Source organism: Balaenoptera acutorostrata, chromosome 13, assembly GCF_949987535.1.
Source record: "Balaenoptera acutorostrata chromosome 13, mBalAcu1.1, whole genome shotgun sequence".
Lineage (NCBI taxonomy): Eukaryota > Metazoa > Chordata > Mammalia > Artiodactyla > Balaenopteridae > Balaenoptera > Balaenoptera acutorostrata.
This window is the reverse complement of record NC_080076.1, coordinates 70,244,591-70,267,489: the sequence shown is the minus strand read 5'-3', so window position 1 is coordinate 70,267,489 and position 22,899 is coordinate 70,244,591. Positions and strand designations below refer to the sequence as shown.

The following is a 22,899-nucleotide window of genomic DNA, read 5'->3' as shown; positions in this document are numbered from 1 at the left end:
AGTCGTCGGAGAAGACACCCGAGCTCCTCCCAGGATGTGGCATCACCCTCTTGAGGCTTGTGCCTCAGACAAGACGGCCTTGTGGGCAGAGTTAGCAGAGTCCCTTCAAAGGCACGCTGCCTGTGGACCTTTTCTCTAAGCAGGGTCCAGTCTCTTACCTGGCCCAGCACCCCTCAACTACCTTCACTTCACATGACAGGTGCTGTCGTGACTGGGGACTTGTCTGAGAGTGCTGTGTCCCCGTGAAGCCCGTGACCTGTGGAATGACACCTGACAGAGACTTATCAGGGTTGGGGCCCTGGCAGGTGGAGTCCAGGCAAGGTCTGCAGGGGTGGGGCTGCCACCCCATCCAGTGATGCCTGGTGACCCTGGATCAGGCGAGGATGGGTCTGGTCCTGCCCATGGCAGGTGGCCTGAGCCCCCCCATTGCCCATGTGCCGGGCGGCAGTGCTCTGGCTGGGCAGCGAGCAGTTGTCACTGTCACGGCTGCTGACCCATCCCCGAGGTCAGGGTACCAACAGCCCAGCTGCTCCGGCCCGGCCCCCGGGTCCTCTGGGTGTACTGCAGCAGCCAGCAATCTGCCCTCCAGAGGGCCTTCCAGAGCATCCTCCCTGTGCCAGGCCAGGCAGGGACCTCGGTGTGGCCCACGGTGGGGACACGGAGCCCAGGAGTTGACCCCTGGAGTGGTCACTGGGCACACCCTACTTCTTCTCTCCTGGGTTGTACGGCGATACTTTTACCTTTTCTTGGAAAGTAGCTCTTAAAGAAAAAAAGAAACATTTGGCCTAATAATTTTTACTTCCGCTTTCTTTAGATGCATCTAGAATTTAAAAAAAAGAAAAAAAGCCACAGGGGGTTTGTACAGACAGAATGTCCCGCCAGGCGCATGTCCCTTTGGGTTAGCTGAATGCCCTCTGCACCCTCAGCCCAGAGCCCACAGCAGTGCGGCCGTGGACACTCGCTCCTCCAGAGCGTGGCGGCTTGGGCAACAGAGGGATGGGGGGGGGACCCGGCTGTGACCCTCCCCCGAGCCAGCACCCCAGGGCTCAGGGCCGCCCAGCACCTGGCACCTGGTGCCCGTGGTCTGTGGGCCCTGCACGTTCTCCCCGCAGGCTCTTGTGGCCGCTTCATCTCTTTATTCACTCCTAGCCTGTGTCTAGTCTGGTTTTCACAGTCATTGCCACTTGCGTTATCCAGATTCATCTGGCCGTAGTCTCCATGAGCAATTCTGTTGGAGCCTGAGGGGTGTCTGTCTGCTATGGGTCCGCATGCACTCACCCTTCCCTCAGGTCCCCGCCTGGGCCTTTCAGGAGTGATGGGGGTCCCATCAGTGTCAGATTCCCTGCCAGCACCGGGGGAGCGAGTGGGGACAGCCCCTGCAGAGCCCGGGGCCATGGGGCCACCCTGTCCTGGGGGGAGGGACACAGAGGCCTGAGGTGACTTGAGGTCCTGGAATCCGGAACCCTTCTCCTCCGGGGATGTCATCCTGGTTCCCAAAGCTTCTGTCTGCACGTCAGTTCTCTCGCCTCCTGTCCACTGAAATGGACAGCACGTCCCACTTTGGTTGAGACCTCACTGCCTGTGTGACAGGGTCATTCCTACACTGCCCGTAGGGTCCCTGTGCCAACGCAGCATCTCCTGCCCTGGTCCTTCGGGTGCACCGTGACTCACTGAGTGCTTTCTGGGACAGCTGCCCTTTGCATGAATCCCCTGCCTTCTGTAGAAACATCTGGATGACCCGGGCTGATCCTTGTCTTTGTGGGACACCCTCCATGACCGGGTGACCGCAGTCTCCCTCCTGGCCCTGCTCCTCTACCCTCCTCCTCGGGTGGCGCCTGTGAGGCAGGTGGGAGGGAGCCCCGCCCCATCACCCCCACTCCCTGAGCGGACCCCCTGGGGGCGGGGGTGCCTGGTCCTCCCAAGGCGTACCCCCGCTGGGTGTGTCAGCCGCTCCGCTCACCCCACAGGGCCTGATGCACTCCAGCGGCCCTGTGGGCCGGCACCGGCAGCTGGTCCTGGTTCTGGAGGGGGAGCTCTACCTCATCCCGTTCGCCCTCCTGAAGGGAAGCTCCTCCAATGAGTACCTGTACGAGCGCTTCGCCCTCATCGCCGTCCCTTCCATCCGCTCCCTCGGTCCTCAGGCCAAGGTAAGTCAGGCCCGCCTGGGTGTTTGGGGCGCCGTCCCTCTGGCTGGGCTGGTGACTGCAAGAGGAGGTGTGGACTCTCTAGTTTGCAGCTGGTGGGGTCACTTTGGAGCAGATCCGTCCGAAGGCAGGGGGACAGCCTCCCGAACCCTTTGCCACCTCTGGAGGCCACCATGTGTGTCATTTCTCTCTGCGTTGCTTTGCTGTGACACCAGGGTTGGGAGCTACTCCCAGCACTGAGTCAGGCTGGAGGCTGTGCCGCCTGTCTGAGGAAGCGGGTCACCCCCTGGGGGCCGCGTTCACCCGCCAAGCTGACCGCTGAGTGGGTGCCAAGTGTGCCCAGCAGAGGGGCCGCAGGCAGGGAGGGCAGACAGATGGGATTAGCGTCAAGTGGGCAAGGGCCCCACAGGCCGACAAAAGAACCAAAAACAAATGGGTGGCTTTCAGGACTTGGGTCTCATTCGGCAAAAATCAGTGTGGGATGAACTCTGTGGACTCAAGGGGGTGACAGTGGCCCACTGCAGGTCAGGGCTTAGCCCACAGCCACCCCTGGCCCTGCCCACCTACCTAGAGGGCCTTCGGAGCCAGCTCTGAGCCCTCTTCCCTTCTCTAAACTCGCCCAGATACCCTGAGACCCGGGCTCCCTCCTGCCCCGACACTCCTGCCCCAGGCCTGGGCGTGGGCGGCCCCCACGGGACCTGCCTTGGCCTCTGTTGACCTTGGTCACTGGCATGGTTCCAGGCGGGTCAGTTTCTGCCTCACGGGTTTTGGAGATCTTAGTTATGACTGTTTTTGTTGCTGAATTGTACTTCTCATGGGACAGAATCAGTTCAAGGTGAAAGAAATGATTTTTCTCCAAGTTTTCTTCATGTCCATGGTTGACTGTGAATCCCATCCGTGAGCCAGCTGTGTGCCGTCCGGCACGGAGGGCCAACTCACCTCTCTGGCTGCCAGGGCACCCTGGGAGGCAGAGATGAACCAGAGAGTGGAAGAGTCCCGTCTCCCGACAGGCACCCGAGAAGCATTTCTCTTTCCCAGTTTAAGGCATCACCGGGTGGAAACACCAAAAAATTATTTTGAAATAATTTGATGCGTGATGTTTTCCCCAAAAAACATCAGAAGGCATCGTGGGGGAAAATCAGAACTTTGTTGGGCTTCTTTATAATGATTTTATAATTCAGTGATGTTTTTCATCTTTTCAGTTGTAGTGCCTCTAAAGGACTTAATTTGGCCCTGTCTCCCCTGTGACTTGCTTTTTGCAAGTTTAAACAAAATCACCCCTCTGAGCCCCTGTTGCATCAGCAGTGGGTTCCCCCTGATTGAGGGGCTCACAGGGGAGCCTGTGGGAGGGAGATGTAGGGCAGGTGATCCTGCCCTGCACACCCTCGCCTCCTGCACGCCCTGTCCCACCCCCCTCCGGCTTGACAAACGGCAAGGGGTCTTCCTGCCATCTATCTGGTCTCATTGTTTTCAAGAGCTTGTCACCAGCAGGTGTGATTCTCAGTCAGACATGCACCTGTGTCAAAAAGGTCTTGAAAAGTAGAGTGAACAAGGTTATCAGGAGAACAGGTGGAGCCACGCTGGATGCAGCCCTGCTGGAGAGCTGGCATCTGCCTGCCCCAGAGAAGCCCTAATGGGTGGCCCGCTGTCTTCCCTCCCCTCCAGTCTCACCTGCGGAAGAACCCTCCCGCCTACTCCAGCTCCACGTCCATGGCGGCTGTGGTCGGCAACCCCAAGCTCCCATCGGCGGTGATGGACAGGTGGCTGTGGGGCCCGATGCCGTCAGCCGAGGAGGAGGCCTACATGGTGTCCGAGCTGCTGGGCTGCCAGCCGCTGGTGGGCAGCGTGGCCACCAAAGAGCGGGTCATGAGCGCCCTGACCCAGGCCGAGTGCGTCCACTTTGCCACCCACATCTCTTGGAAACTGTCGGCCTTGGTCCTCACGCCCAGTGTGGAAGGCACCCCCGCTGGCAGCAAGAGCTCCTTCGGCCACCCCTACACCATCCCTGAGTCCCTGCGGGTGCAGGATGACACCAGCGATGGCGAGAGCATCTCAGACTGCCCGCCACTGCAGGAGCTGCTGCTCACGGCCGCCGACGTCCTGGACCTGCGGCTGCCTGTGAAGCTGGTGGTCCTCGGCTCCTCCCAGGAGTCCAACAGCAAGGTCACAGCCGACGGGGTCATCGCGCTGACGCGGGCCTTCCTGGCGGCCGGCGCACAGTGTGTCCTCGTGTCTCTGTGGCCTGTGCCCGTGGCTGCTTCCAAGATGTTCCTGCACGCCTTGTACTCGTCCCTGCTGAATGGCCTGAAGGCCAGCGCGGCCCTGGGCGAGGCCATGAAGGTGGTGCAGAGCAGCAAGGCCTTCTCACACCCCTCCAACTGGGCAGGTAGGGGCTCGGGTGCCTGTCAGAGGGCCTGGGGGCGCAGTCAGGGCGGTGGGGGGTGAGGACGGGGGCAGGGGGGCTGCTGGGGAAGGACAGTGTGGAGAGGCTCAGGGAGGGGGCCTCGCTGGCCGAGCCACGTCAGTCTCTCCTCACTGTGGCATTAGAGTGGCCTTGTGAGCAGGAGCGTCAGAACAGTTTGCCGTCAGAGTGCGTGTCAAGCCCTCCTGATGTCGTGTGCACTGGTTGACCCATTTTACGGCCCTCGTGTGAAATCCCAGACTGTAGGAAAGAGCAGTCAGTGTGTTTAGAGAGACCTGAGATTTGGTCATTGGAGGACTTGGGTTTGGTCCAGCTCCGCATCAGGCTGTGTGACCTGAGACAGGTTCCTTACCCTCTCTGAAGCTCAGTGTCCTCAGTGGTACCAAGCGGATGATGGTGGTAGTGCTGGCATCTCCCTGTCCACATTTGAGACAGTCTGAGGAGTGGGTTGAACGTCTTGTGATGTGTGAGGGGCCGGCGGCGTGTGTGCCCAGTGGTCCCACCGCAGGGCCCTGTGAGGGGCATGAGGGCCTGGGGGTGGAGGGAGCACTTTCCCTGTGACATCTGGTCTGCTGCTCAGCTCCATGCGATGACCTGCGACCCGCTGTGGACCCTCCCATGCGGGAGACCCTCCCCGACAGGCTGAGACAGAGTCCAAACCCAGACCCAGGCCTCTCATGCGGCAGGGCCGTTTTGCTGACACACTTCATGATCCTTCAGTTTGTGGTGGTCTCTCTGAATTGGCCCCTATACCTCCCCAGGACCTCCAGAGCAGACGACAATCCCACCAATGCTACAATGAGTGTCTTAAACCTTGAGAAGCAGAGGAACACCAAAAATACTATTTTCAAACATGTACGTTTTATTGTTTTAATGGCAAAAAAATATACCATTCATTTATATGTTTAGAAGTTGGGAACAAAATGGCTTTCACCTTACTCTTCCCCTCAAAGTAAAGCCAGTTGACGTGAGCTGAGGTTGCTGGTGTTGTCCCCCAAAGGCGGGTGAGCGCTGAAGTGGGGCCGTGGTGTCCCGGGCCCAGTGGCCAGCAAACAGGAGCCCGCGGGGGCCGCCCTGGGCATGGTGCTGAGTTGCCCACGCCCAAGGGCTGGTGCCGGGTGGGTGAGCCATGTTGTTGAGGAGTGGAACGTGTTTACTTCACAAACATACCATAGCTGTGGTCTTGTTCAAAAAGGTATTCAAAATTCAAAGCAGAATCTATCCTGTTTCCTCACGTGGCTGAAGAGAAACATTCAGTTGGTCCAGCAGGCCTCCTCTCTGGCAGCCCTCAGCTCACGGCTGGGCCCTCCCTCTGCAAGGCAGGGGGCAGGCAGGCCCTGCGGGTTTGGGCCTGGCCATGTTGCCAGACTTCCTCTGCCAGGAGATGCGGAAATCAGAGGCGATCACGTCCGTGGTTTCCATGATTGTTCTCAGCACATGATGTCTGTTTATATCTGTTCTCAGCAGTCAGAAGGGGCTCTGAGTCCCACGTGGTCCCGCAGAATGTACTGCAGGGTTTGTGGGGACCCAGCCCCTGTGCTTGGCCATTTTTATTCTTGACAGGGCCTCCCAACCCCACTCCACATCTTCCCAGTGTGCTTACGGACGTGGTATTTTTGTCATTGTTTAGTTTCAGTGACAGACAATAGAAAAGCCAACTCTGTTCTGTGGGAAATGGTGTTTAATGATGCTGCCCTGTTACCCTTAAAAACAGCCTTGGCACATTCATTCTCAGAAAACCCTTCCCCTCCATTACTTGGAGCAGGTTGGTCCTAAAGTTGCTGGGGGAGGCTGCTCCGCTGTACCTCCCCCAGGCCCTGCTTATGGAAGTGGGTGGTGGGGAAGAGGAAGGGGGACGGGATCCAGGCAGACGTGTGGCTCCTTCCTCCCCAGCCTAAGCTCCATTTGCTCGTCTTAAAACTGGGGGATACCTCCTCCTGTCCCCTTGTCTGGTGGCCCCAAGGAGTCAGGCACACCCGGCCCTCCATCCCTGGGCACATTCCAGACCAACACAGATTAATTTCAGGGAAAACAAGGCAGATCATTCCTCGGGATGGTGGCCAAGCCAGGGAGGGGCCCTGGGGGCCACACAGCCTTTTCCTGCCTCGCTCACTGCGCAGTTACCTCATCAGCTTTCCTGAGCAGCTCACCCAGCAAAAGAGTATCAAAGTGCCCCAGTGAGTTAGCCGTCCCGGTCCAGCCCATGGAGCAGCTGTCCTTGGCAGGCCTCTCTCTCTCTGGCACAAATGAGCTGTAGAGACCAGCTGGGCTGGGTGAGGGCAGTTCTGAGGTGCTTTCTGGGCTCCCCACAGGGTTCTTGCTCATCGGGAGCGATGTGAAGCTCAACAGTCCCTCCTCGCTCATCGGCCAGGCCCTCACCGAGATCCTCCAGCACCCAGAGCGGGCGCGGGATGCCCTGCGAGTGCTGCTGCACCTGGTAAGGGGCGTAGGGCCCTCGCGGGAGGCGGCCGGAGATGCAGGAGGAGCAGGGCGAGGCTGGAGGGGTCCCACAGCACTGGGGGGCTTGAGCAGGTGGAGGGGACATTGTCCCCAGACGTCTGTGCGGTGGGCACAGTGTGCAGTGTCACACCATCCTCGGATGGTGGCTGCAGCCATCCTCGCCCAGACCCTGGGGGGGTTGGCCAAGGGGGGCCCTGGAGCAGGGCCTGACCACAGCCGCTTCCGCCCCATGGCTTTGGGCAAGTGACCTTGCTCTCCGAGCCTCAACTTCCTCGAGTAGAAGGGGGGATAAAACTTTACCTTTTCAAGGTTATCGTGAGGGTTAGAGAAAAGGTGAGTAGCTGTCACACAATAGGGTCCCAGTAGCTGAGAACTGGTATTTTATAATCAAAGGACACTGGCCGTTCCCTAAACTCAACTGGAAGAGTCCAAGCCCAACCCTACTCTTGGCGGGGCCCTGGTGAGAACACAGAGGCCCCATGCCATTTTCTACAGAATTGAAAGGTTATAAATCAAGCTGGGAAACAGTGACATAAAACTTGTTCCACCCTTCCACCTTGATAACCTGGAAGGCAGTTTCAAATAATTTAGAATTCTTAGCTTCCTTGGAGTTCTGTGCCAGAAAGACCAGTGCAGCCCCAGCCCAGACCCCATGAGGCAGGGGGGAGATGGGGGACAGCCCACACCACAGCCAAGCTCTTTCCAAACCCAAGGCAAACAGCCACCCTGTGGCCACCTTGCAGCTTAGAGGTGCACACAAGGCTCTGCCTGTGCTCAGGAGGAAGGACCCAGTGAAGGCTTCTCCACGGGTCCTGGCAGTGGGCTGGGGCCGGCTTCTGGGTGGGCATGTTCCCTTGGCCAGGGAAACACGGCCCATGGGGCTGGGCATCAGCTCTGTGTGGACTCCAGTGAGGTATCAGTCACGGACATTTCCTAAGCTCAGGTCTGCCTGAAGGAGGTTTTTTCAGGCCTGACAGAAATCAGTGTATGAACAAGAATGCTGGAGCCTGAAACCTCTGACAGCTCTTGGGCCAGATGCAAAGAAGCCCGCGCTGCCTGCCACCGGGTGGACGTGCTCTTGTGCTTTGAGAATTTGGGGGAAGACTTTCTCAACTGATTTTAACCTGTGCCTGGAAGCTGCATGGAGCCTTTATGTTGCTCAGCACTAGGACCCTTGTCAGGTCCCTCTCACCCCGAGAGGTGCCCTCCTTCCTTGCTGTAGCCCATTTGCTTTCTCCTCCCAGGCCAGGCCGTGGAGCAAGAGCCAGGCCTCTCCGCTCCCATTCGGCCTTGAGGCCCCTCGAGTACATCTAAGGGTTTTCTCTTTTTTCTTGGCTTCATCTTCTGGGGTGAGTGTAGGGGCCATGGGTCAAGTTCACCAGTCTTTTCCTCCTTCTAACTACCCACTGGACAGTGTCTCTAGGGCCCTTCTAGCCCAGGGGACAGCCAGCTGGCTGCCTGTCTGCCCTGCCCGGGAACGTGCGTTTCTTCCTGCCTCTGATGTCAGCCCCCAGCATCCCAAGGTTTTACTCTAAGAAAAGTCTCAAGTGACATCCTGGACAACTCTCCTTCCCCTCCAGTGACGGCACACGTGCCCCAGAGCAGGTGACATCTCAGATGGACTGAGGTTTCCCTTAGAAAAACTGCCGAGGGAAGGCCTGTGGCTGTTGCAGGTGCTGTGGACGCTCCCTGGGAGAGTTAAGGTGGCAGTTACCTGGCAGCACTAATTTAGGCCCTGGAAGGTAGAAGGGGCCCGTGTGCAGGTGGACACAGGTTCCAGAGGTCAGCGCTGAAGGATGGAGGAGGAGTCGGAGGCCTGGGGGACGAAGGCCCCACGGTGGGCACTGCTTGGTGTGTGTGAGGTGCACGGGCAGTGAGGGGGGGTCCTGAAGGCCTGAGGGTTCATCCTAGTGATGGGGCGCAGCCATTGCAGGGTTTGGGGCAGGTCCCTGGCCAGAGATTGGTTTTCAGACAAGTCACTTGAGTGTCTGTGGAGGACAGCCCGGAGCTGGGTTAGGGAAGGGACAGGACTCCTCCAAGTCTCCAGCCCTCGGCTCTCACGGTAGCAGCCCCTCCCCTGCAAGACACTGGCCGCTGCTGCAGAGTGTGGTCCTCAGGCCTGGGTGCCTGGTGGCAGCTGCCAGCCCTGCAGAGCTTCCCACACGGGCTTTGTGTTCCCCCAAAGCCACTTGGAGAGAAAACAGGGTACCCCCCCCCGCCCACCCCACGCAGAGCGGCACCTCACTCCCCCCTCCCCTGCAGGTGGAGAAGTCCCTGCAGCGCATTCAGAACGGGCAGCGCAACGCCATGTACACATCCCAGCAGAGCGTGGAGAACAAAGTGGGCGGCATCCCTGGCTGGCAGGCCCTCCTCACCGCTGTGGGCTTCCGGCTGGACCCCCCTGCCAGCGGCCTGCCGGCAGCTGTCTTCTTCCCAACCTCCGACCCAGGCGACCGACTCCAGCAGTGCAGCAGCACCATCCAGTCCCTGCTGGGTGAGCCTTGGCTGACAGCTCGAGCAGGGTAGTGGGTGGCCGTGGTCCCTGCCGGGTCTCAGATGGGGAGGAGCGAGGGTCTCCTGAGAAGTGCTGAGGAGTCCCAGACACAGACTCCTCCTGCTCTGGGGGAAAGGAGCGCTCCTGACCTGGTGTTTCCATCTGATGGCAACACATCCTCTGCCCCAGCTCTGCCCCTTCCTGGGATGACATGAGGTCTTGCTGCGCAAACAGTAGCTGCTATTAACATTTCATCAGCAGCTTCGGATCTGACAGAGCTGTGTGGCTGACCCCAGGGTGACGCGGGGCACAGATGCTCAGGGCTGCCCTTTGTGCTTCACTCGAAGGGGGTGATGCTGCCTGAGCGACTAGTTGGGGTCCTGGCATGTGACCGTACGCCTGGAGGACACAGCAGGGTCAGGACTGGCCCTGCCTCCATCTGCCCTTCTCACAGACAAGTCAGACACGGATACACACGTCTGGCTGTCTCAAGCTTTTGAAAATGCCACCAAAGCTGAGCGTTGCGGGTGCGTTCCCCTCGGAAGGTGCAGGACTGCGGGTGCAGAGGCCCCTCCGGATAACGCCTGCCCCCTCCTTGCTTTAGGTCTGCCCAACCCTGCCCTCCAAGCCCTCTGCAAGCTCATCACTGCCTCAGAGACGGGCGAGCAGCTCATCAGCCGGGTGAGTTGAGCCAGTGCAGCTGAGCCCAGGTCTGAGGACTGTGCCGGGTTGGAAAGACAGTGATTTGGCCCCAAATAGGAACCTGCACGTGATGCAGCCTCACTGCTTTTTTTCAGCTTTTGTAATGAGAAGGAAAAGGCAAGGGCTGGGAGTAGAACTGCCCTCTCCAGCAGGTGCAGGCACAGAGGAGCAAGTTCTCCCAGTGTCCTCCCTGGGCACTGAGTCCCAAGGGCCTCAGAGGATGCTTAAGGGGCCCCAGTCACCTGTAGTCTCAGGGCATTTCCTGAACTCTCCATTCAGTGGTCTCCTGCACCTTATCATCCCTAACCACCAACTGTTTCTGCTGATTGACAAGTGTTGCAGCCACCTTACCCAAGCCAGCAGGTGTAGGGCCATCCCGTCAGGGTGGCTACAGGTGCTCCAGTACTTATTCTTAGATCAAAGTATGACCCTTGCCTGAAACAAAACCACCACTGAGGCACAGTGGTGAACACAAAGTCAAGTCTCATGAAAGATACTGCTTAGCAGGTTTTCAAAAAGTGCTTTCTTTTAGAAGAATGTAGATCTAATTCAGAGAATTGGAGGATTCTAACCCTTAGCATCATGTAGTCCCTTCCCAACTTGGCCTAAGAGCTTCTGATCTTCCTACTGGCCAGTGAGGGTCTGGAACGAGCACTGGGGTGACAGCGTAGCAACCCCTAAAGAGCACAGAGCAGTTTTCTCTGGTCACCTTAGAGTGTAATAATTTGAAAAATACACGTTATTAGATATCAGCAGATTTCATTTTAGCAGAACTGTTTCTATGTAGAAATAAAGCTGCTCCATCTAGGGTTAACCTCTGCAAATCTGATTGGTTCCTGGAGCCTCCCCCTACCTGGGGTGGTTTTCAGCCTAGATTTGGAATGTAGCTCACTGATCTGGCCCCTTCACTGAGTTTCTGCTCATTTTGTAATAAGTGTGTTAGACCTGCATGTTGAATAGAATCAGGAAGACACTTAAACATCCTGAACCCAGGAGGGCTACAAGCCTGTGCTCTACAAAAAGAAAAAGCTAGAGTTACATTTACAGGGCCAGGCTGAGCATCCATACAGCCAATAGCTTAATTTCTAGCTTTTGGTGGCAGCACAGGGACCTCCACAGGGAAGCGTCCTGGGCCGCCCCCAGTGGCTGGGGGATGGTAGGCATTTCCGAGTCACTCTGGAACCAGAGTGGACTTTGCTCTACAGAGTGGCCTATCCGTGCCCAGTGTGCCCCTCCCCATCTCCTGGCGAGGAAGGGCAGGGCCTGGCCGACCCTGGCCCCACCCCCACCCCCAGCGTGTCTGGCCTGGGCGTGGCTGTGCGTTCTCCTGTGTGTCCCTGCTGACTCTCACTCCTCTCCCCTCCGGGTCAGAGCCGCGGGCCCGGTGTGGTGCTTCCTACAGCAGTGATCAGCTTGTGTTGCGTAACTACCTGTGCTTAAGTCTAAATTCTCTTCTTTCTCTCTTTTTCTTTCTTCTTCTTATAATCTGCTGGCCGAAGGCTGTTAAAAATATGGTTGGAATGGTGAGTACCACTCTGAGTAGCACTGTTGTCAGGTGAGCCCCTCAACCCGCCCACCCCGAGGTCCCCCTGGCACTGCTGTCTCGCCAACACGCGCTCAGGCTGGGGGGGCAGTGCCGCTGGCTCAGGTGGTCTGCCCCGTCTCCGCTCTGGCTCCCCTTTCCTGCTCCACCCTTCTTGTGCTCTTGATTTGACCTTTCAAGTTCCCTCAGAACAGCAGGGGCAGGACAACACACTGTGAAACCACACGAGGCCCCGGGTGGAGTTCACACACTCAGCAGGTTGTGTCTGGGAGACCCCACCCCTCCTCTAGGCCCCAAGTCCCCTCCCGCACTCATAGCCCCGTGGCCAGTGTGTGAGGGAAGAGGCTGGAAGCAGAAACCCTGCCTGGGGGCTGGCCCTCGAGCTCCCCCAGAGAGGACAGCAGGACAGTAGGCATGGAGGCACCGTAAAGAGAATTTCAGATGCTACCCACGTGTAAGGTCATTAGCGATGATAATGACAGGTGACACAAGAGAAACTTGGGGACAAATCCCTGGGGCCCAGATGCAGCGGACGCTGACGCTCTCCCCGCTCAGCTCCACCAGGTGCTGGTCCAGCTGCAGGCCGGCGAGAAGGAACAGGACTTCACATCAGCCCCCATTCAGGTCTCCATCAGCGTCCAGCTGTGGCGGCTCCCGGGATGTCACGAATTCCTGGCGGCTCTAGGTAGGACAAAGCATCCTTGACTTCATTGGCTTCATTCTGTTTTTTAAAAACCTATTTTTCTCATTTCTATTGGGTAAAGTTAATAGACTCTGAGGGGTCTTAGTGTTTTCTTAGTTTATTACTTAAAAATAGCTAATGCAAAGACTCTAGTGCTTTAGCACAATTTCCAAATGGCCTTCCAGCTTTGTGCCACTCTCCCTACATTATGATTTCCTCTCTCCCATTTGTAGTCATTGCATTAAGATTAATCTGTTAGATTCAAGTATTGTTGGGAGTCAGCCCATGATGAAAGAAAATAAAGTCAAATCATAATGATTTCAATATTGGTCCCTATCACTGGCTACTGGAACTTGGCAGAAAAAAATACAATTGAAACCACCTTTGATTGACCACGGGGACCTAGAACTGTGTATTCCAGGATCCTCTTTCAATCCAGAACACTCTTCCTTTTTCAACAAACATAATTGTAACGCAACTGAGGCAGCTCCCAACAATATCGCTACTTTCTTACCACAGGTACATTTGTTGATAAAACACCTTGAGAGGCTAAGCTGCTCTCCTCCTGCCCCACTTAAGTGCCTGTGTGACTTGCGGGAGAGCCATTCACTCCACGTTTTTTTGTTTTTTTTTTTTTCAACACGTGTTCTATGTCGGGCAATGTTCTAGGCACTGGGGATGCAGCAGTGAGCAAAGGACAAAAAGCCCTGCCCTCTTACCAGAGTTTTCATGCTAGAGGGGGAGACAGACAGACATAGAAAGACCTAATCTAAGGGGAGCACCTCAGAAGGTGAGGAAGCACCATGACAGACAAAAGCATTGGGGTCACAGTGATGTGCTGGAGGGGTGGAGGCAGAGAGGCTGGCAGGCCCAGAGCCTGTGGATGAAAGATCCAGGCCGAGGGAAGAGCGTCGATGAGCCTGGGCAAGGTGCAGGGGACACGGGGGCGGATGAGACAGAGGATGGGGTAGATCCTGGGGATTTGAGGCCAGTGGAAGGCCCTTGGTTTTCAACCTGATGGAGTGGGGCGTCTTTGGAGGTTGACATGGCTTGGATTCACTGGTACAGGGACCAGCCATCAAACATGGCAGGGCAGAGATTCCTTTTTAAGGAACTTCTCTTCTGCTTGGGAGGCATGGATATTCAGTATTGGGCCATCTTTGCTAGCCCATTTGTAGATGACCTTTCCCTGCCCACCTCAGCTTAGGGCGGGCTCCATTTGTTTTTGAAGGTAAAGGGGGAAAGCCACACAGCCCCGCAGGGGCTCCAAATCCCCTGTGAGTAGATGCTTTGATGTCCTTTATGATTTGTACTATTTGCTTGTTTTCTGTGGACTTAAAACATAGGCTTCTTGGTGTAAACATAGTAAATTTATATCTGAATAGATAAGTCAGGAGCAGATGGAGCAAGGGTGAGAAAGGCCAGGTCCACACCCAGGATGGGTCTCTTCATCTTTGTGACAGGCTGCAGGGTGAGGCAAGAACGAAGCCAAGGCCCTTCTGTATAAAGGAAAAGCTCTTGTCCTCAAGCAGGGCCTCAGTCCCCCTTCGAGTGCGGGTGTGACGGAGCCAGCCCTCCTCCCCTGTGGACAGGCTGTTTCTGATGCCCCTTTGCCAGGTGTGTCACTGGCTCGCTCTGGTGTTGTTGGGATCCTGGGTGACTTTCGTTGATGCTCCTCTACGTCTCTGTACTTTGCAAATCCCAGTGATACTCACTCAAGGGGTGAGTTGGGTGCACATACTTCTGATTTTTAAGTCCTCTGGACTGAGACTGGGGAGAAGCGCCCCCTCCAGCCCTTGGCACCATCACACCCATCACAGAGCTGTGGTTTATTTAGACGACTCAGTTCTATTAGAGCAACCAGTTCAAATTACTTTGATAAAGTAGAGTCTTCTAACTAAAAATGTTACATTTATATTATTAGATATTCGTTTTCAAAGTGCTGAGTTCTCTGAGACCTTCCTGTTGTTTTCAGGGACTGTTTATTTTTGAGTTGAGAGAGGAAAATGTCCCACAGCAACCCGAATGCTGAGTGGCTACTCTACTGAATCTAATTCCCAGAGGAATGATAGTGTCAGAACCAATATCAGAGTTACAAGAATAAAAAAGGCAGAGACAGATTTCTCCTTTGGCGAATGCTCGCCATCATGTATCAGGTATCATGGGTCCCTATTGTGGGAACACTGTGAGGTCAGAGGAGGGGAAGGGCCTGGGATCACAGGGCCTGCCCCCTGCCTGCCGGCACCGAGTGTCTGCACCATTTCAGGCGGAGCTCAGTGATCCGCTGAGGAGGTGAGTGAAGACGTTCCATGCTGAGGCTCCCAGGCCCTAACTCCTTGCTCGGTGGCACCGCCTATGGCCGCAGCACTGGCTGTGGTGTCTGTTTGGCGTCTTCCTCCTACACTCTTCCCGGGAGACGTGCTGGCTGCCTCTGTAATGGCCCCTGATGAGTCTAAGTGCTGTGGCAACAGCTCGTTAGGCAGCCTCCTGCTCAGGAGGCTCCTGCCCTTTGTTGTGCCAGCTCCGTGTCTCATTAGAACCGTTAGGCTCAGGAGCAGCCCCTTGGGCTCTGGCAGAGAGGAGTGCAGTTCCTGCAGGGCAGTCCAGCCAATACAGCAGATTCTGTAGCATCAGAGAGAGCTCAGCTCATCTCAGAGCCCTTGTGGCAGACACTGACCACGCGTGGAGACACCGTCCTTGCCCTTGAGAAGCTTCTACCTTCCCCTGCACTAGCTTTAAATATTGGACCCAATGCCGAACGGAGTGGCCAGTGTCTGTCCTGGACAGTATTCTTTAAGTGGACTGTTCTTCTGCAAAAGAATGAAGACAAGTGTTAATGAGCCTTACTAATTCCCACCCTCCCCTCTGGAGAATGCAGTTCAGCGCTCTACGAAGGGACAGAGGTCCACACACAGCAAGGGGGAGCCATGCTGAGCAGGTGTGATGGTCGCAGAGCTGGCCCCCGTTGGTTCACGTGACTTGACGTTCACATGATTGACGTGCAGGTGGGGGGCCCAGGCGGGGCTTCCTGAGGGGTCTGCAGGGGTTCCCCTGGGACTGTATGAGGAGCCCTAATCCTTTTTAGGACATGGAATCTTCCCTAAGGAAGCAGGTGTTTATATTCTTTGTTTCTATAGGTTTTGATCTCTGTGAGGTTGGTCAGGAGGAAGTAATCCTGAAAACCGGGAAACAAGCCAACCGACGGACCATGCACTTTGCGCTCCAAGCCCTGCTCGCGCTCTTCGGTAAGAGCTCCGTGTGGCGCCACCCCAAGTGGCCCCCAGGAGCCACGGGCATGACCCTGATTATGGTTTGGGAAGAGGAAGAATTAAGGGAACGAACCTTTTTTGTGTGTTAGGGAATGTTCAAGTAAACAAACTCCCTGCTCTCGTGGAACTCAACTTACGATGAGCATACATGTAGTATACGTTAGATGAGGTGCCACCATGTGCTCTGCAGAAAACGTGCAAATTAAGGGACTAAGGAAGTGAGGGTGGCATCGCAGCAGAGGTGATGAGGGAGCAGTGGTGCCCAGAGCCGGGCCTGCGAGGCACTTTTCAGACCCTGGGGCAAGCCTGCCTGCCATTCTCAAGAGGCCAAGTGAGGCTAAATGCTGGCTCGGATGGTGGCCAAGCCTTGAAGGCAACCAACAGGGCCTGCTGATGAATGTGCTCAGAGAGAGAAGGCCAGAGGTGATATCCTGTTCTTTGGAACAGCTGCCAGAATGGGGCTGCCTTTGCTGAGACCTTGAAAGTGGCAGAAGGAATGGGATGGGTCTGAGTTCCCTCTTGGACACCTTCATAGGCAGCTGGTTAGACGAGTCCAGTGTGGAGACATAAATGTGCACACAGGTCCGAGGGGAAGAGGACTGTGTCCTGTGGGCACTCCTGGGGTCAAAGGTCACAGAGATAAGGAGGGGCCCAGGAAGGATCAGTCCACGAGGGTCGGGTGTGATTGACTGTGTAGAGTACCAGATTTGGTGGCCACTGCTAACCTTTACATGAACTGGGGAGGACGAAAGCCTGACTGGAGTGGGTTAAGAGCAGCTGGGAGGAGAGGCCGTGCGGAGAGGAGTGTAAGTGACTCCGAGGAGGTCGCTGGGATGTGGAGCGATGGGGCCGGAGCTGGAAGGGATGGCGGGTGAGGGTTTAGGACAGGGGGCATCACAGATCGTCCCCCCATTCAGAGCAGGAGGCCGCCATGGGGTCCCGTGAGATAGGGAGCAGAGTGGAGATGGGCGCATGGTGGGGTCTGCAGCGTGCGGGGCTGTGCGCGCTCTCGGGGTGTTTTTGTCCCCAGTGTAAGATTTACTTTTTCCAACAGGACTGTGTTTTTCAGGCTTATAAGATGAATTCAAGTTGTGTATAAGTAACACTTGCATAATGCTTTGCTAGCTTCTATGCATATAAGGATGCTTGTGAAAGAAAAATCAAAACCATACAGAATTCTAACTGTCCTCTCGGCACCTATGTTTTGTCTTAGATTCCACTGAGCTGCCCAAGCGCCTCAGCCTTGACAGCTCGTCCTCCCTGGAGTCTCTGGCCTCAGCCCAGTCTGTCTCCAATGCTCTGCCCTTGGGCTACCAGCACCCTCCTTTCTCTCCCACCGGTGCAGAGAGCATAGCCTCAGATGCCATCTCTGTGTACAGTCTGAGCTCCATCGCCTCCTCAATGAGCTTTGTCTCCAAGCCTGAGGGTGGGTCAGAGGGCGGAGGTCCTCGAGGAAGGCAGGACTATGACCGGTCCAAGAACGCCTTCCCACAGCGATCCACCCTGCCTCGGAGCCAGCTGTCCCCCCCGACCCGCCCTGCAGACAGCAAAGACGAAGAAGAATATGAAGGGTTTTCCATCATCAGCACTGAGCCTTTGGCGGCCTACCAAGAAAACAGAAAGACTCGCTTCTCACCAGATCACAAACAGTCCCGAGTCGGGGCAGCTGGTGGTGTGAAAGTTTCGGTAAGCTCCAAGGGGAGCATAAGCACTCCAAACTCTCCAGTTAAAATGACTCTGATTCCCAGCCCAAACTCACCCTTCCAGAAGGTTGGAAAACTAGCAAGTTCAGATACGGGAGAATCAGACCAGTCTAGCACAGAAACAGATAGTACCGTGAAATCCCAAGAAGAAAGCAACACAAAGCTTGATCCACAAGAATTGGCCCAGAAGATTCTAGAGGAGACACAAAGCCATCTCATTGCGGTGGAACGTCTTCAGAGGGGTGGTGGTCAAGGTAAGGGCACTAATCCTGAAGATGGCATTTCCGTGCCCAACAGCGCTGCTGTCTTCAGAGCGTCAGAAACAAGTGCGTTCAGCAGGCCTGCCCTCTCCCACCAGAAGAGCCAGCCGTCGCCAGTTACTATCAAACCAAAGCCCCCAGCCAGAAGCTCTTCCCTACCCAAGGTGAGTTCAGGATACAGCAGCCCCACCACCTCAGAGGCGTCCATCAAAGACAGCCCGAGCCAGCACAGTGGCCGGCCGTCGCCCGGCTCCGACTCCCAGACTTCCCTGACCGACCAGCCTCTCTTTAAGCTGAAGTATCCCAGCTCTCCTTACAGTGCTCACATTTCCAAATCACCAAGGAACATGTCCCCGAGCTCAGGCCACCAGTCTCCTGCTGGAAGTGCACCGTCCCCAGCTCTCTCCTATTCCTCAGCTGGCTCCGCTCGCTCGAGTCCAGCCGATGCTCCTGACATAGACAAGCTGAAGATGGCAGCCATCGACGAGAAGGTGCAGGCTGTACACAACCTGAAGATGTTTTGGCAGAGCACACCCCAGCATTCCACGGGACCAATGAAAATATTCCGGGGGACCCCTGGAACGATGACTTCCAAGAGAGATGTCCTCAGTCTATTAAACTTGTCACCTCGGCACAACAAGAAGGAGGAAGGAGCAGACAAGCTAGAACTTAAGGAGCTGTCTTTGCAGCAATGTGGAGAAACGCCCCCAAAAGCCCCTCCCAACGGACACTGGCATACGGAGACCACCTCACTGAGCACACTGCCGCTGCCCACCGGCCCTCCTGCCGCGGTGCCCACGCGCCCTTTGAGACTTCCTTCTGGAAACGGCTACAAGTTTCTGTCCCCAGGAAGATTTTTTCCTTCCTCTAAATGCTAAAACATCTTTTATACCCACCAACACCGACTTGGAGCACAGCGGCCCACAGCCCAGCTCTCCGCACTCAATTGGCCTGCTCCCGAGTGCGGCCACCCCAGCATGGGTGTGCTCTCGCGGCGCGGGCGCCACCACTCCCAGACGCCACACACACACACACACATACACTGGTAGCCCCTCTGGGACTCTGGGCCAGATTCACCAAAAGCCAGGACTTCTGTGGAGTTGGTACAGGAGGCTCATGGAATTTTCTACACGTCACCAAATGTTTACCTTGGAACTCCCTGCTTCTCATCTTTGATGTGATTCTTCAACAGGATTTTTGTACAAAAATGGTCATGGTTCTGGGGTGGGGAGAGAAAGGGAGCACATATTTTGCTAAGAGGTATATATGCAGTACCTTTTATACAAAGAAATACAAACAGAGCTTTTTTAAGGCTTTCAGGTGCTGGTTGGGGGTAGGGTATATAAAATCTCTCTAAGTTGAGTTCTACATGAAAGTGTTACAGTAGCCAAAAAACAGGATACTGGTTTTAAAAATGCCAATGATTTGTAATTAAATTGTAGCAGTTTTGGTCTCATGATATTGTAACATCAGAGTAACAAGGCAATAATTCACTTCCTGAACTCTGCTCTTTGAGGGCTACAAATGTCCCTGGGGCCCCACTGTCAACCAAACTTGAATTTTCTTAAAAAAATTTATGTAACTCTTATCCAGGCATTTTAGAACTATGCAATTGTGATTTAAAAATGCAACTTTGTGCTTTTAAAACATTACTGACCTTTTTTGTATGTGGATAAACAACTTGGTTTTATTATCAATAGTACTTTGCATTTATAGCTATTATTTTTAAAAGCTCAAAAAGTTTTTTAAAATATCAAAATTTGAATAGTCATCAATAAGTAATTATCAAGTTTGGAGGGGGGAGTTTGAAATTATTGTTTCCTTATAAGCAAAAAAAAAAAAAAAAAACAAAACCAAAAAACAAACAAAAAAACAAAAGAAAAATTCCATGGCTAACTAGATTTAACCAGAATCTAGCCTTCCAGCTCTTATTCCCTTTATTACCTGCTTAATTTTATTATCTTTTCCCAACGCCAGGCTTCTAAAACCCCTTCTGTCTAAATCTGTCACCAGGTTCCCACAATCCCAGCACCTCACATCTGTGAGCTGCATCTGGACCCTCATCTTAGTGTGACCAGCGCCCCTTGCTCCTGTGGTCCAAAGGACAAATCCCCTCCCCCCCAGAGAAGACTTTAATGTCCACAGCCTCAGAAGCAGGGGGCCTTCTGCTGGGGTATACATCTGAATTATTGCTGAACAGGGAAAGAGATATTCCTAAAAGTGTTGTCATAGAAAAAAAAAAAAAAGAGGGACTTTTCCTATAGCTATGACAGTTCACTGATACTGTTGCCAGCTGGGACAAGACAAAAGAACAGTCTAGGTAGGGGTAACCATTAACATATTTAAATAAAGAAAAGAAGTGTTGAAAATCATGTTAGTACTGTTTAGTTGGAGAATTGACATAAGCCTGTTTTAGGTAATTCTAAAATTGAAATCCTACCATCCTCACTGTGAGGGTCCATCATACAACGGTGGGCAGCCTCTTGTCCCAGGACACAAGCCACACAGGGAGTGGACAGGAGGGGCCTGGCAGGAGGGACACTAACATCAAGACCTCCAGGGAGAGTTTTTAACCCTGGATAGGATCTCACTTTATAAACATACACTGACCACTTGCCCTGTTCCTCACTGTACTCTGAAAAGAGGAAGAGATATTTATTCAATTTGTCTTACTCTCCTGAGCTATGTCATAGAAGCTTTTTGTGTTTAACCCAACAGCCATGTTGACAAAAGCAAAAGAAAGAATGTCCCATTCTAACCCTGATCCCAACACTGGAAGAGAAATACTTTATAAAGAAGCAAGCAACTATAAGGTTGTCTTTATATCTTTTATAAATGGTAGTAACAGTACCAGTGTAGCAAATGAAAGCCAAGTTTATAGCACTGTGCATTTAGATAGCAAAATCAGGTCCTCAACAACAAGAAATAAACCTCAAAGTAAATTTCTGAATCCACATATAGATAGTTGGGCTGTACCTTTCTCAGCAACTCTCAGCCTCTTTCCCAAGTGCCAAGTAGCCCTGGAGGAAAGGCCGGGTCTCTGCTCCATCCCTGAGGACAAGGGCACAACCCCGCAGGCCTCCCTCTAGCGCACACCCTCCACCACCCAGACCGCTTCCCCGTGGTTACCAAGCCAGCGAGGAGGACTCGTGTACCCTAACCTGGTTTTAGTCCTAAATACATTTGTTGTTGTAGGTTTCATGTTGAAAAGCCAAATGGAATATACGATTTTTTTTTGGTCCTAGATATAAGTTTCAATGAAGAAAAGCAAAGATGATGAAATAATAGGACCAATCTAAAAATCACTGTAGGGTCGCCACTTCTTTATGTTTACTGTCAGTCTTGGTGTTTTCTATACAAGTGAAATGGATGTAAAATCAAGGTGAATTTTTCAGTCTACCTTGAAAACAGTATGCACTTAAAAATTATGTGAGATTGTATAATTTGCAAATTCTTTGTACAGATCAGGGGTTGGCAAATGATGACCCACAGGCTAAATCTAAATCTGGTCAGAGGCCTGGATTTTTACAGCCATGAGCTAGGAATGGATTTTACATTTTAAAATATTTATATAAATAAGTACCTACATAATATTTTTGATTTTACCTCCTCTTGGTCCACAAGAACTAAAATACCTAGTCTTTTAAGAAAAAGTTTGCTGGCTCCTGGTATATAGATGACAGAAAACAATTAGCATAATGTTTTGTTTCTACAATCTAGGGAAAGTGAGTGTCAGGCTGTGGATAAAACTGATAGGAACGCGTGGGAACCTGAGCCATGTGGATGGACGCGAATGACCCCTGCATAGTCCTCGGCTCTTTGCCCCACTTGGAAGGAGTCGATGGGTGTGGGTGAAATTTACAAAAATATTTTTCCTCACTGTATGCAGACAGCATTGGATATTATTTCTTTTTCAGCTCAGGAAACTGGAACCCCTGCCCCTACTCTACTCTATCAGATGCAAATACACCAAATACAAGCAATAACATCTCCCTCTCCTAGAAACCTTGGTATGACCACAAAGCAAGGTAGTCGAATCTGTCTTCTCACCAGTGAACCACGCAACTACTTCAGTGATCTTTAACTAAGTCAATAAACCAAGACAAAATTAGTTACTCAAGCTTACATTTTGATGCGTTTTGGTATTGGTGTATAGTAAAATGAAGAAGTTCTCACCTCCATCCACTTGAAACAGTCCCTGGTCCACGCGCTGCTGCACACGCTGTCCTCACTGTGCTTCTCTGTCCCGGTGAATCCCAGTGCGCGGTCACCTCGGCAAGTCCCCAGCTCAGTGCCTGTCCTGCCACCACCCCCACCACAAGGAGAACACTTCGTTAGTTTCAGTTCAGGCTGGAAAAAATGCCACACAATAATCTGGTTTGCATTTAGTAAGTAGGCAGAATGTGACAAATGTATAATTTTCATCACATATTTTGTTGTTTTACCTAAAACAATTGTACATGTGCTTTGTGAACTGGGCCCTTGTCTGTGCCAGACCCTTCAAAGATGTTCCATGTAAGGACACACGTGGTCACATCTCCCCTCCTCAGACACCTTCCCCACTTGGCACTCATGCCCCTTGTATGCAGTGTTAGCCATCTTTGGCCTATGTGAACTTTTTTTTTGTAAATTACAGTTTCCAGATGGCATTAAACTTTTTATATTATGAAATTTACCATGTAAAAAGAACTTCATATTTTTATTGAGATTGCTAAGGCACTTGGCCTTCCTTTGTGATTTCAGTGTCTATTAAAGCATGAGTTCCCTTGGTTTTAAGTGCTGTATCTGAATCACTTTCTATGCATGTTCCACACTTCCTAGGTTTCTTTGCAGTACACAAAGTGGTCATGTGTCATTAATGAGCATGTATTTCTGTCTGGAGTTTATCCTTATAAACACACTGTAGCCTCACGTTTGCCAGGAGCAGAGCCAGAGAAAGCGCACAGCAAAGCGGACCTGCACGCAGCTCATCTGGCCCCGAGGCCTGGGTACCGGGTTGGTGGTAGTGGTTTAGATGGCTAAATGCTTCTGATCTTCTGTGTTGCAGGACAGAAAATTCTACGGTTGTAGATGAACAGAGTTCATTACCACTAGATCCCTGTATCTAAAAGAAACTTCCAAAGGAAGTACAGCTGACCCTCAAACAACACAGGTTTGAAGTGTGTGGGTCCACGTATATGTGGATTTTTTCAGTAGTAAATACTACAATGTTAAACGATT

General features: G+C 53.4%; 1 protein-coding gene across 3 annotated transcripts in view; it reads left to right on the top strand.

Annotated features, from left to right (window-relative positions):
- The window catches only part of TTC28 (tetratricopeptide repeat domain 28), a 593,579-nt gene extending 571,722 nt beyond the window's left edge, over window positions 1-21,857 (top strand). For 2 of the 3 annotated variants that reach the window (XM_057526054.1, XM_057526056.1), the window contains 9 exons: window positions 1,968-2,147; window positions 3,810-4,530; window positions 6,879-7,003; window positions 9,289-9,520; window positions 10,125-10,201; window positions 11,722-11,745; window positions 12,321-12,450; window positions 15,585-15,692; window positions 16,930-21,857. In XM_057526054.1, the coding sequence (XP_057382037.1) occupies window positions 1,968-2,147; window positions 3,810-4,530; window positions 6,879-7,003; window positions 9,289-9,520; window positions 10,125-10,201; window positions 11,722-11,745; window positions 12,321-12,450; window positions 15,585-15,692; window positions 16,930-18,557 (3,225 nt within the window). In that variant the 3' untranslated portion in view covers window positions 18,558-21,857. The remainder of the gene's footprint in view (window positions 1-1,967; window positions 2,148-3,809; window positions 4,531-6,878; window positions 7,004-9,288; window positions 9,521-10,124; window positions 10,202-11,721; window positions 11,746-12,320; window positions 12,451-15,584; window positions 15,693-16,929) is intronic. The other variant, XM_057526055.1, reaches the window with a different exon arrangement.
- The last annotated feature ends 1,042 nt before the right edge of the window (window positions 21,858-22,899 follow it).